We start from the raw sequence: 14,164 nt of genomic DNA, 5'->3' as shown, positions 1-14,164 counted from the left end.
TGAGGTAGAGAATTGCTTGAATGCGGGAGGTGGAGGTTCCAATGAGCTAAGATTGTGCTGCTGCACTCCAGCCTGGGCAACAGAGCAAGACTCCGTGCCAAAAAACAAACAAACAAAAATTGACAAAGGGATAAGAAACTTGCAGAATTAGCCAGGCAGATTGGGAAGAGGATGAAATATAACTTTTAGAAATTAAAAAAATGAAACTGAAGTCCAATATACTCATTAAATAGATTAGACATAGATGAAATACGGTGATTGGGAAGAAAGGTCTAAAGAAATTGTGCTGAATGCAACACAAAGACAGGTAGAAAATATGAATGAGAATTTAAGAAACATGGAAGACTGGGAGGGTATAATATGCCCTTAATTGAAATTCCTGGAGATAACAGAGGCAATGTGGTAGATGCAATGTTAGAGAAGATAATGGCTAAAAAAGTTTCTAGAACACATGCAAAATATCGGTCTTCAGAAAGCCTAATAAATTCCAAATAAGTCAAATTAAATCCCTACTTGGATTAAAACATAGTATATTGCAGCATATACTTATAAAATATAGTTAATATAAAAGCAGCCACAGAAAGAAATATCGATTATCTAAAAGGCAACAGCAGTTACACTGAATTGGTTTGCCAACAGCAATACTGAAGGGCAAGATAGATATCAGTGTCAAACTAGAATTCGGTTCCCAGCAAATACCTCTCAACAAATTATCTTTCCAGAATGACAGCAAAATAAAGATTTTTTTTTTAATCTAGGGAAGCTACATGACATGCTGAAAAGATGTGTTAGGTTTCATATTTACTCCTCACTTGAAAAAGAAAACTAATAAACTAGGGTTTAGAAATAATAAGCTCTCAGAGCACAGAGAGCATGTTCACCATATAATCACATACATAGTAGGCACTCAGTAAAAATCTATGGGAATGTTCCTCCTGCCATGAGAGCAGCTGTCTGCCAGAAGCAGGCAGGCACTGTGGGTGGTAGTGAAATCCTAGAGGCATTCCTATTGAAGTGTGGAGCAAAACATGGTTGCCCAGTGTTACCACTATTGTCCAATGTGGCACCTGAAGTTCTACTCCAGAAAAAGAATGGTGAATACGAGAAGGAAAACATTACTAACTTTAAAATCAGTGGCATCTCCTACATATATAACAAACTAATCACCTGAAAAACTATCAGAAGTAATATACACAGAAATTTGACCTAGTAAGAAATATGACATACCTCCTATCTAGGAGCTTAAAAACCATTCCTTTCTAAGGTTTTGTTCAAAATACCAATAGAATATAGCTATTAATATATTTCTTCAATATCCTAGTAACTACTGCTGGGATAAAGGAGAGCTAGGATGGCTTCTGCCCTCAGGGAGCTCTGGGCTGAGTGGTAAACGGGGTGGCGGACCTGTTACTGACTTTGTTGGCTGTAATGGGTATAAAGGAGCAAGTTGTCGGTTCTGAGACGTGTAGTTGGGGGAAGAGCCAGGAAATGCCTCATAGGGAGGTGAACCATAAATTGAGTCTGAATTCATGATCAAAAGGCCATGAATTTAAAGGAAAGGTCCTCAGTGTGAATAGTCATCTTCAAATGGATAAGTCACGTGGTCATCTTTACATTTCATAAATAGAATGAAAGATGTTGAAAGGGAAAAATTCTGGCTGGGCACAGGGGCTCAGGCCTGTAATCCTAGCATTTTGGGAGGCTGTGGTGGGCAGATCACAAGGTCAGAAGTTCGAGACCAGCCTGGCCAACATGGTGAAACCCTGTCTCTACTAAAAATACAAAAATTAGCCGAGCATGGTGGCGGGTGCCTATAGTCCCAGCTACTCAGGAAGCTGAGGCAGGAGAATCGCTTGAACCCAGGAGGCAGAGGTTGCAGTGAGCCGAGATCATGCCATTGCACTCCAGCCTGGAGGGCAAGAACAAGACTCCATCTCAAAAAAAAAAAAAAAAAAAAGAAAATTTATCACTTGACAGATTGTGCTATAAGTTAAGATCAGGAGGCTTTTATTTCTTGGGGGTTAATCATACTAAGTGCTTACATAAACCTATCTTATGAAGAGGTGTCTGAAGAAGTCTAATCAGTTCCAATCTGATTCCCCTAATAGGTTTAGTTGGTATAGTAGTTGACCATGGTGTGCTATTAATTAACAAAGTCTTTTTATTTTTAACTTGAATTTTAAGCTCTGATAAAACAATATGATTAATCAGAGCACTTGAGACATGATCTAAAATTGATGATTTGGAACTTTAAAATTTTGTTACTCATCTCTGTTTTTCCTAAGTGAACGTCACAGTTGGAGACTCATTAATTCTCTTTCTGGGGACATCAGGAAGCACCACTCTGCAGTGGTTGGTGGTCTTCTGTATTAGTAAGGGTTCCCTAGAGGGACAGAACTAATAGGAGATATATATATATATACATATATATATATATATATATATATATATATGTATATAAAGGGGAGTTTATTAAGTATTGACTTAAATGATCGCAGGGTCCCACAATAGGCTGTCTGCAAGCTTGAGGAGCAAGGAGAGCCAGTCTGAGTCTCAAAACTGAAGAACTTGGAGTTCGATGTTTGAGGGCAGGAAGCAGCCAGCATTGGAGAAAGATGTAGGCTGGGAGTCTAGGCCACTCTTGCCTTTTCATATATTTCTGCCTGCTTTGTATTCGCTGGCAGCTGATGAGATTGTGCCCACCCAGATTAAGTCTGGGTCTGCCTTTCCCAGCCCACTGACTCAAATGTTAATCTCCTTTGGCAACACCCTCACAGACATACCCAGGAACAATAGTTTGCATCCTTCAATCCAATCAAGTTGACTTTAGACTACATCTCCCTGTGGTACTTGTATCTTTCTGTCATCTTGCCATAAGCTTTATTTCCTCTTGCAGCCCACTGTTGCTTCAACAATGTCCTTTTTGTTTTATGAGGAAGGCTTATCAATTTTACTTCAAATGATTTGTGATTAACTAAAACAATTCTTTCTTTTCTAGGATTGTAGAAATCTATAGTAGAAGACTACAAGGTAAGCTTTAAAAATCTGTATTAACAGAAAACATTTTTCTTTTTTTTCTTTTTTTAAATTTTTATTTTTGAGACAGAGTCTTGCTCTGTCACCCAGGCTGGAGTACAGTGGTGCAATCTCGGCTCACTGCAGCCTCAGCCTTCCAAGTAGCTGAGATTATAAGAGTGCATCACCATGCCTTGGCTAATTTTTGTATTTCTAGTAGAGACGGGGTTTCACCATATTGATCAGGCTGGTCTCGAACTTCCGACCTCAGGTGATCTGCCCACCTTGGCCTCCCAAAGTGCTGGGATTACAGGCATGAGCCACTGTGCCTGGCTACAGAAAACATTTTTCCTACACAAAAAGTATTTTTTGTTTTATTACAAGTGCGATAAGTATGACTTATAAAAATGTAAAACCTCTTAGGACTATAAAAAGTCTACTGTTTCAAGCTTCCAGAAGAAATCACTGTTGTATTTGCACATTCCTTCACATTTTCATGCATATACCTACATTTTCAAATCAATTTATTTGGATTATGTTTAAACAAAAATGGGCTCATTTTATACATAATCAGCCTTGCTTTTTCCCCTGCGTTTTTTCATTTAACAAATCTTAAACATTTTTGCCACATCCATGTAACTATCTCATTCATTCTGGTGGCTGTCTAGAATCCTACTGTATATGCCATGGCTTGGCGTAACCTATACCTGCTCTGATAGATATTGGGGGGTTTCATCAGTTTTCAAATAGATGCAGTGCTGCAATGAATATTCCTGTATGAATTAAAAGACAAGTCATTTTATTCAGGACAGGAACTATATTATTTAGGTTAAATTGTTGGTTTTCAACATTGCTCTAAGCACAATTCAATAATTGGACTGCAGCCCCTTTGTTAACCCTGTTGCAGGCTATTTATTTGCTGCACTACTTTACCTCCATGGAGGTGCTTGGTAACCAGTACTGTGTTGTTCTAACTGCACAGGTATGAGATAATTGCTATTCTAATTCCTTCCCGCAGTGATGCTGGAGGGCTTCAGGGGGTTCTGAGATCTCTTTAGCCCTGTACTTCAGGTGAGGGAGTTGAATCCGGGCCTCTCTGTGGCCCAGTCAGCAGACAAAGCAGACTGGTAAAAGCTGGTGTGTCTTGGCTCTTAAATCTCACAGAAGTCTGATTTTTAAGATTTCAAATGTTCTAGAGACAGAAAAAGCTTCCAGCTGTTTGTGTCAGACTCTCAAACTGAGCTCCTTATCACATCCACAGTTCAGGAGCGCCTTACAAAACAAATTGCTGTAGCAATCACGGAAGCCTTGCGGCCTGCTGGAGTCGGGGTAGTGGTTGAAGCAACGTAAGTCTGCATCTGCCTTTAGTAACGTCATAATGGTGCACTAGAAGTGATCTTGCTATTTAGTGCTTCTCATATTTTGTAGCACCAGGTGATGCCACACAACTGACATGATAACTGTAGATTTCCATCCCTGAGCCTAAAGCCCTTTTACCACTTTCATTTACTGTTACTGATATAGGAACAGAGTATGGGAGAAGTATTTTTTGAGGGTAGGATGGGGCTTGTGGAGGCATAGGGAGTTATAAGCACAGGTGTAGAGATTTGCATAATCAATAGCCTTTTTTTTTTTGAGACGGAGTCTCACTCTGTCGCCCAGGCTGGAGTGCAGTGGTGCAATCTCGGCTCACTGCAACCTCCACCTCCCGGGTTCAAGCGATTCTCCTGCCTCAGCCTCCCGAGTAGCTGGGACCACAGGTGTGTGTCACCATGCCCGGCTAATTTTTGTGTATTTAATAGAGATAGGGTTTCATCATGTCGGCCAGGCTGGTCTCGAACTCCTGACCTCGTGATCCACCCGCCACGGCCTCCCAAAGTGCTAGGATTACAGGCGTGAGCCCCTGCACCCAGCTCAATCGCCATTTTTTTAAAATGCTCAAGACAGGGTCTTGCTCTCTCACCCAGGCTGAAGTGCAATGGTGTGATCTCGGCTCACTGCAACCTCTGCCTCCCAGGTTCAAGGGATTCTCCTGCCTCAGCCTCCCAAATAGCTGGGATTACAGGTGCCTGCCACCACACCCAGCTAATTTTCGTATTTAGTAGAGATGGGATTTCACCATGTTGACCAGGCTGGGGATCTCAAACTCCTGACCTCAAGTGATCTGCCCACCTCAGCCTCCCAAAATACTGAGATTACAGGCGTGAGCCACCGCGCCAATAGCCATTTTTATGTCTTCTCTTGATTTTATGTCTTCTTGATTTTATGTCTTCTCTTGATTTCTTCTTTAGCTCTCTGTTGCTCCAAGCCAAATTTTTCTAATATTTTGTCACACATTTAAAAAATAAAGCCAAGAATTGGTACATTTCTTTAAGTTAGGATGAGTTAAGAGAATTGCAGCTGTTGTGTGGACAAAGTTCGTATGTGTTCTGTGACATGGTGTGAACTCTGTTCTATGTCTGGTATCTAATGTCACCAGGTTGCTCAGACAGGATATCTGGTCACCATTATCTGAATTCTGCCTGGTGACATCAGTATACTTGAGCATTTATTTGAACACCTAGGCTAGCATAGTGCTGTCTTGGTCCTGAAGGCAGAGCAAGTGAGAATTCTGACTTTCTTTTGATCTAGAAGTTAAGTAACTCTGTAGACCTTTTATATTACTTTCACCCCAGAAGAAAATTCCATTTTTCCCCTTTTTGGATGCTTTAAGGATCAACTACTGATAAAAATAAAAGTTGCAAGACAACTTCAAGAACAAAAAGTTTAGGTTGCTGCAAAGATAATTGCAGTTTTTGCCATTACGTTCAATAGCAAGAACCGCAGTTACTTTTGCATGAACCTAATAGATAACATTTGTGTAAGAAGGGATATTTTGATATACTTGGGAACTGTGAGCTGAGATTTAATCTTTAGGCCTGCTTTTAAAAACCAAACCAGCAGCTGTCTACTCCTTTAAACAACCTGTGTTGCCTTATTTTGTAGACACATGTGTATGGTAATGCGAGGTGTACAGAAAATGAACAGCAAAACTGTGACCAGCACAATGTTGGGTGTGTTCCGGGAGGATCCAAAGACTCGGGAAGAGTTCCTGACTCTCATTAGGAGCTGAGCTTCATTCAGTGTGTGTGCGTTGGTTGCCGATCGTACTGCCGGTATCATTGTCTGTCTGTCTGGTCTTGTTTGTACATTCCATTTTCAATTGTTACAGATGTGAACTTTATTCCTTGTCACTAATTATATTTAAAATTATTTCTAGGAAGTCAAATAAATATAATAAAGGGTTGAGCCCTCTACTTTCTTCTTGCCACCTTTTTGTGGCAATATTAAAGTGAACTGCTAATAGTGTAAGTACGTGCACAAAACCACTGCCAGATAACCAGAGGGGCCTGGGAAGGGAGAAGAATTAGTGTATTTTTTTCAAATAGTACAGTAATTTGCCTCATAAGCATAGGAGCATTGGGAATGAGAGGGAACTGTGCCCACTATACTGTTTTTTTTCTTCCTCCAATAAAAGTGGTGTAGTGCTGAAAGTGCTAAAATATTTAATGCGGTATTGCTCTGTGAATTCAAGTTCAACAGACTCCACTTTGGTCATGTTTATTAAACCACCAGTGACATTTAAAAATATATTTTTAGCAGTCGTAATGTTAGTCACCAAAGGAAGCTGGTGGAATGTCTATGTTTTTGATTTTACTGTGAGTTAAAAAGGCACATTTCTACCTTCTATTGTTTTTAAATTCAAGAATAGGGAATTAGTTCCTGGTGTTGTTTACGAGTGTATTCTTGTGTCAACATACAGGGATTTAGACATTTAACTCTCTGTGCCTTGATAAGAATATCATTTAGAGTGTAGATGCTTTTGCCTTTTTAAAAAAGCCATTATTTTATGAGACTTAGTACTCACACTGCAAATAACTAGTCAGCTCAGTTTTAACTTTATAGGTTTATTGAGAGTTTCCTTTGTGTGATCCATGTAGATGCCTCAAAATGTTTCTTCTTCTTTTTTTTAATCTTATAAGATATTTTTCTAAGTATTTCCAGAAACATTTGAGAGTGCCCATCATTTTCAGGTCTGCAGAACCATAGCTTCCATGCACCTGAACGAGCACAGAATGAACTGACGGTGGAAGACATTATGAGCTGTGTCCAACGTTCTAACCAAAGCGTATCGTACCAACGATCTGTGAAAATGCACTGGAAGCTTCTGGTCCCGGTTTCCTTTGTGGTCTATGTGGGTCTTGTCCTCATTGTAACTCCTTATAGATGGTATAGGTATTTTAATCCTGGAAGCTGTTGCCTTATTAATGATTATCTTAAAATTTCCTCCATTGGGGCAGCGTGGGCCAAATTAAAACAAACAAAACCGCAACTCCTCCACAGAAACACAAACACAGTTATTCCATGAAGTTTATTATTTGGTTGACATAGTGCTCTTCAAATTCATCCCATTACCCTAAAAGTAATAACTTTGATGCTTGCTTCAACTTTAGTCCCATCTCTGCCACTTTGATGCTATTTGGGTTATGATGGGGCAAGATGGCGGAGGTGTTGGGTTTTTTTGTTTTTTTCCATTCCTCTCTACTTCTATCTGTTTCCTAGCTTTTTCTTTCTGGAGTTTAAGTACAGTGATGGTTGGCTTGACTACCTTTTTAAATCTAGCCCAGTATAAACATTAGCCTGCTTAATATTTAGACATTTATAGGTAGAATTCTGAGCACTCAACTCATGTTTGGCATTTTAAAGTAAAAACAAGTGTGACTTCGAGGACCAAAGAAATTGTTAGCTATACATTTATCTTTATGAACTCATTTATATTCCTTTTTAATGACTCGTTGTTCTAACATTTCCTAGAAGTGTTCTTATAAAGGTCTAATGTATCCACAGGCTGTTGTCTTATTAGTAAATGCAAAGTAATGACTTTGTCTGTTTTACTCTAGTCTCTAGTGCTTCAAAATTACCTTTTCATATCCATGATCTTGAGTCCATTTGGGGGATTTTTAAGAATTTGATGTATTTCAATACACTGTTCAAAATTAAATTGTTTAATTTTATGTATGTGTATGTATGTTCCTGAAGTTGGTCCTATTTAAATTATTAAACTATTGTAACTTTGTTCTTGTGAAAGTTGTTTCTTTTTCAACCACCACTATAAATATTTAAATAACTTGATTATTTTGGCTGTATTCTGTTTCAGCAAAGACATCATAAGGGCTTCTCCCAGCCATCAAAGCTATTTGAATACTAATCTCCATTATAGTACGAAGTAAGCCCAGGTTCTGACAGTTTCTCCTTGGTATTTGGTTGGAGTCTTACCGTCCTCACTGTCTTGAGGTAATGGGAGGAGGAGGTCTGGGATAAGAGTCAGGAATCTGAGTGGCCCTCATGTCCCTGTTGTCTTAATGCTTAGTAGGTAACTTCAGCCCCCTGGGAACTGGCACTGTTTCCTACGTGGGAGCTGTTGGGGAAGGAAGAGTAGGCTGGGGCAGGGAGTGGAAAAGGATTTCCTTCCCTCTTCTAGGAAGAGCCTGCCCAGGGCAGAACTTCCAGTTAGTGCAAGGGGTTTTGTGCTGCTCTTCTGTCCCATGCCCAACAACCTCCTTTCCCTCTTGCTAATGGTCTCCTCCCCATTCCGTGCTCCCCATAGGCAGAGGCCGCCCCTGCCCTCACCGGTGGCCAGCATGTCCAAGTACTGGGGCCTGCTGCTCCTTGCAGGACCCTGTAGACCGTTGGGTAGCAAATCTTATCAAAGTAGGAATGCTTACTGGCATAAAACATTCCTAGAACCACCACTCATAGGTGTCAATAAAATGATGAGCTGCTCAGCTAAGCCCGAGTGGCTGCTCCTGAGTTTTGTCACTGAAGATTGATTGGCCAAGTTCCTTTTCACTTAGTGGAAGAGCAGTTGCAGACATGAAGGGTTTTCAAGAAGCCTTTCTGTCAAAACAGAGCACCTGGATTCACCATCACAGGCATGGGTCCTCCTGCTGATGGAGAGAAGAAGAAGTCTCAAGAGATCAAGGGGAAGTGTGAGTACCTGACTCCTCACCCTCCCAGAGGCCCTTGCCTTCTTTTAATTTTTGTTACAGAAAATAAAACATGCACATCAGTAGAGAGATGAGCACATGAACCCCTGTGTACTAATCACCCAGCTTCAAGAAGTCTCAACTCAAGGGCGCCATCTTGTTTTCCTCTATACCCATCTGACCAGATTATTGCAAAGCAAATCCCAGGCATTATTTCATCCATAAATATTTCAGATCATCTAAATAAAGTGGAATCAGGTAAAGAAATATATGATCAAATACATCCATTATCACACTAAAAATTGGTGTCAATTCAAATATCTAGATTTCCCCCTACTGTTGTGTAGTTTTTAGTAGTTTATTTGAATCAAGGTACAAACGAGATCCACACATTGCAACAGGTTGATTTAAGTCTCTTAAGAATCTTATATGTTCTCTTCCTACTCCCTCCTCTGTTTTCCTTAAAATTTATCTGGTCACTTGTTTTGGAGAAGCCCCGTGTTTATTCCAGGAACTGTCTGGTTGCTGGAATGTCTGTGGCTGTCCAAATGAGGTCAAACTCCAGCTAAACAGGGAAAAGAAGGGTTCTTTGCCACAACACTTCTCCACGTCCCTAAACCCCTACTCCTGGGCAGCCTAGCTTGGTCTGGTTCTGTCTGGCTTTTAACTGGAACATAGCTCTCCTTGGTTTTGTAACTTAGAGCCATTCCCCAGGTACAGAATAGAATTCATTGCTTTTTTCTGAGTGTGTCCTTTTTGGGTAAGGCTTCCATTTTAAAACATGCTGCCTTTGGCTTCAGCTTGGTGGATTCCTTGGCTGCCAAGATTTTGGTTAAGGTGGAAAGTTATTACAGAAGTGAAAACAATGAATCTCACAGTAATTGGCATCACTTTGAGGGCCTACCCATGGGGAATTCCATTGGGTTGGACAGTAGGAGTACTTGGGTTTCTTCCCCCCGGCTCCTCGACCTCATCAATTACATTTTCATGACATCCTGAGTATGAATATCAGGCTCTGGCCGACAAAGGGTGGTGAAGGAGGACACACCGCGTCTAGCATTTAAGCAGCTCCCTTTATTTCCTCCCTAGCAGTGCAGCTATGACTTGCTTGTGGGTCCTGGTAGGATAACTCCTGGCACCTGCATTACACAGCCCTAATGCACCTATCCACTTTTCCTCTTATTTCTACATTCTCCTGTTTGTTTTGAGCAATATGTCCACAACTCTGACCTTTTGAGAAATCCTTTCAATCTGGAACTGACTGTGCTGCCAGAGAAATGTGGTTTGGCTGCCGGTGAGCATTGGGAAGGTTGTGTGGAGGGAGTCCTGTGATGAAATGCCTGGGTGTGTGTATGTACAACTTCCTCTCAGGCTATTGATTTTCCCTGATTTTAGAATGCATTTTTGATTCTTCCTCCTTTTCCTGGATCCTTTCACATTCAAAAATGTACTGAACAAATAAATGAGATTTCTTTTTTTCTAATTTTTTTTTTTTGTGGAGTTTCCCATTATATGTGTAGTGATAATTTTTACAGTCATTCTATCTAGACTGATAAAATTCTTTATGGAAACTTTTCTCTTTGCAAGGACATTTTACTTCTAAAACCAAGGGGGATAAACCGAATTAAAAAAAAAAAGCTAGTAAATAAAAATCAGCTTAAAACCATTCTGGTTCTATCAGGGACCTCAGAATTATTGGTCCATATTGGTCATCTGGTCATTGGTCTCCTAGCAGCTGCTCAACCAGTTTTGGCTGGAGGTGGGTTTTGGTCTCTGTCTCTCTTTGGCTTCACTGCTGCCAGCCTCAACTGCGTTCCTGATTGCTTGGGAAGAACAGCCTTTGACATCTGTATCTGGATAGATTACAGTCTCCTGTGGACCTACACAGTGGCTTCCGCTCCTCTCAATTTGGGAAATTTTAAAGGAATTTCCACTTGCAGATTGAACAAGTCTAACCAGAGAGAGGAAGCACCCTGACTGTTTCAGTTTGTACCTTTGAACTTTCAAGTACCTTTAACCAATTAGAGACAACTAATCTTTCTTTTGCTCTCTCTTTTTTTTTTTTTTGGAGACAGAGTCTCGCTTTGTCACCCGGGCTGGAGTACGGTGGCATGATCTTGGCTCACTGCAACCTTCACCTCCTGGTTCAAGCAATTCTCCTACCTCAGCCTCCCGAGTAGTGGATTAAAGACGCCCTCCACCACGCCCAGCTAATTTTTGTATTTTTAGTAGAGACAGGGTTTCACCCTGTTGGTCAGGCTGGTCTCGAACTCCTGACCTCAAGTGATCCACCCACCTTGGCCTCCCAAAGTGCTAAGACTACACTCAGCTCAAAGTGCTGAGCCACTGTGCCCAGCCCAAGACAACTAATCTCAGAGCAAAATTTCTTGCCTGAAGTCTCATTTCTGAAAGTTGATTTGCATGTGATCAAAGAGTATTTGAAGTCTTATCCAAATCTTAGCTGACCTTCTCTTGCTTAACAGTTGTCAGAATCACCTCTTAATGAAGAGGTTGGTGGAGTCAGCACTTGACTATAACAGAATTTCCATATAAATTTAATATATTTAAAAAATAATTATGAATAAAAAGTATCACGTGCACTTGAAGTATAGACAAGCCAACAATGAATTCTCATTGTCTTTTTAACTAGAACACACACAAAACAGGACATTAAAATCAACATGAAACCCTGAGCTCTGATAACTCATAATTTGTTTCCTGCATTTTAGTGTTTGGGGGATGGAAAACAAATCTTCCAGATTTTCTGTGTGTGTGTGTATGTATGTGTGTGTGTGTACCCAACACCGAATCTGGAAGACTTGTTATAAGGAAGAATATATATTTTTTCTTTCTTTTTTTTTTTTTTTGAGGCAGTATCTTGCTCTGTTGTTGCTCAGCCTGGAGTGCAGTGGCACGATCACAGCTCACTGCAACCTCTACCTCCCTGGCTCAAGCGATCCTCCTGCCTCAGCCCCCCAAGTAGCTCGGACTATAGACACATGCCACAGTGCCCAGCTAATTGAGTATTTCCATTTTATAAGTGAGTTGGGTGTCAGGGAGGGTCAAATGACGTGCGTCACCCACACTGGGTTAAAGAGCTGATGTTGCTCCCTGGACTCTGCTTCTGTTGACCTTTCTGTTAACCAGTGGGCCCAGCCCCTTAGGTTACCTCTGGCTCCCATTGCAGCTGGTTAATCTTTTCCAGGTGCCCTCTGTCACTCTGTGCCCCCACATATTTGAAGATGTATACTATCACCTTTGCCCTTTGAACTCAAAGGTGCTGCTGGGAGTGATTATAGGAGTGTGAGATGGTCACCTTGTAGTTCCATGTAATCACACTGTCTTAAATGCTCAAATTAAAAAAATAAATAAAAACTGGTAATTCTGTGGTTAGCACAAAATTCAAACATCACAAAATAATTAAGGAAACATTTACCTTCACCTCTGCTCCCAAGTAAGCCAGGCAGCTGCTATCATCAGAGATATTTAACGAAACTCTTTACTTTCATGGCAGAATGAAAATCTTTGTCTCCTGCATGTAGGCTGACTTTATGTACTTCCTAATGGTAGAAGGTGTAACTCTAAACTGGTGAGGAGTTTGTGTAACTATCAGAATGTAAAATCCATTATGTTTATTTCTGGTGTTCTTTCAAAGTCATTAGATGCTTTCTCTGAATTTTTTTTTTAGCAAAATCATCTGCAAAAGAAAAATGTGTCCTCTTTACAGAACTTTGACCACCTTAGCAAAAGAAAAGCAGATTCTGGCAAACTGAGTGTTTCAAGCAGGGGCTCTTTTAAAATTTGTTTTTTTCTTTCACTTTTCACGTTATTTGAATAGGTAATATATGCACTTGCATATAATGTGAAAAGCACAAAAGGATATGCCTTGAAAAGTCTCTCTCCCTTTCCATCCCCAGCTGCCCAGTTCTTTTCCCCAAAGCCACCACTTTACCACTTTTTTGTTTGTTTGTTTTGAGACAGAGTTTTTGCTCTTGTTGCTCAGGCTGGAGTGCAATGGCGTGATCTTGGCTCACCACAACCTCTGCCTCCCAGGTTCAAGCGGTTCTCCCGCCTCAGCCTCCCAAGTAGCTGGGATTACAGGCATGCACCACCACACCCGGCTAACTTTGTATTTTCAGTAGAGACTGGGTTTTACCATGTTGGCCAGGCTGGTCTCGAACTTCCAACCTCAGGTGATCCGCCTGCCTCGGCCTCCCAAAGTGCTGGGATTACAGGCGTGAGCCACTGTGCCCGGCCCACTTTACCACTTTCTTACATATACTTCTCCAAATATTTAAGGCATATTTACACACACACACACACACACACACACACACACACACACGTTTATTTAAATGAGGGACTATTGGCCATGTGTGCCTATCCAAATCACCTAGGGAACTTTTAGACAATGTTTCTGTACCCTGTGAGGAGCTATTCAGTATTTGTAATTATAGTTTGAAAAAGAAAATTGCTCTTGGTTATTCGGTGGGCTCCCTCAGTTGAGAATGACTAGCCTAAGATACAAAAATTCAGACCCACAGAACCCATCAGGAAGCCAGTAACTCCTTCCCAGGCAATTTGGGCAGGAGAACAGCTGTGTGGATCACTCTGCGAACAATCGTTTCTATCGTCCCTGGTTAAGGGCATCTGCAACCACTCAGCTGATAAGTCTAAAGGTAAATTGTCCCTTAAAAGGGACTGTCTCCAGATTAATATAATCACTGCTGCAATTGCCTTTATAAATAACTTATTTCTCCGGTCTGATACCTCTAAACATATCCTACTTTTTTCCTCCTCCATCTCATTTTTTTATACTTGTTAATCATAGAAAACTTAGAAAATGGCCAGGCACAGTGGGTTACACTTGTAATCCCAGCACTTTGGGAGGCTGAGGCGGGCAGATCACCTGAGGTCAGATCACCTGAGGTCAGGAGTCACCAGCCTGGCCAACATGGTGAAACCCCATCTCTATTAAAAATACAAAAATTATCTGGGCATGGTGGCAGGCACCTGTAGTCCCACCTACTCAGGAGGCCGAGGCAGGAGAATCACTTGCACCCGGGAGGTGGAGGTTGCAGTGAGCCGAAATTGTGCCACTGAACTCTAGCCTGGGCGACAGA

General features: G+C 41.0%; 1 protein-coding gene across 7 annotated transcripts in view; it reads left to right on the top strand.

Annotated features, from left to right (window-relative positions):
* The window catches only part of GCH1 (GTP cyclohydrolase 1), a 60,662-nt gene extending 52,532 nt beyond the window's left edge, over nt 1-8,130 (top strand). The window contains exons 4-7 of one of the 7 annotated variants that reach the window (XM_009427837.5): nt 2,999-3,030; nt 4,277-4,361; nt 6,001-6,143; nt 7,089-8,130. In XM_009427837.5, the coding sequence (XP_009426112.1) occupies nt 2,999-3,030; nt 4,277-4,361; nt 6,001-6,127 (244 nt within the window). In that variant the 3' untranslated portion in view covers nt 6,128-6,143; nt 7,089-8,130. Of the gene's footprint in view, nt 1-2,998; nt 3,031-4,276; nt 4,362-6,000 lie in introns of all 7 variants that reach the window. The other 6 variants (XM_009427836.5, XM_063792927.1, XM_063792929.1 and 3 more) reach the window with 6 other exon arrangements.
* The last annotated feature ends 6,034 nt before the right edge of the window (nt 8,131-14,164 follow it).

Source organism: Pan troglodytes, chromosome 15, assembly GCF_028858775.2.
Source record: "Pan troglodytes isolate AG18354 chromosome 15, NHGRI_mPanTro3-v2.0_pri, whole genome shotgun sequence".
In the NCBI taxonomy this organism is placed as follows: Eukaryota; Metazoa; Chordata; class Mammalia; order Primates; family Hominidae; genus Pan; species Pan troglodytes.
This window is presented reverse-complemented; position numbering and strand designations above follow the sequence as displayed.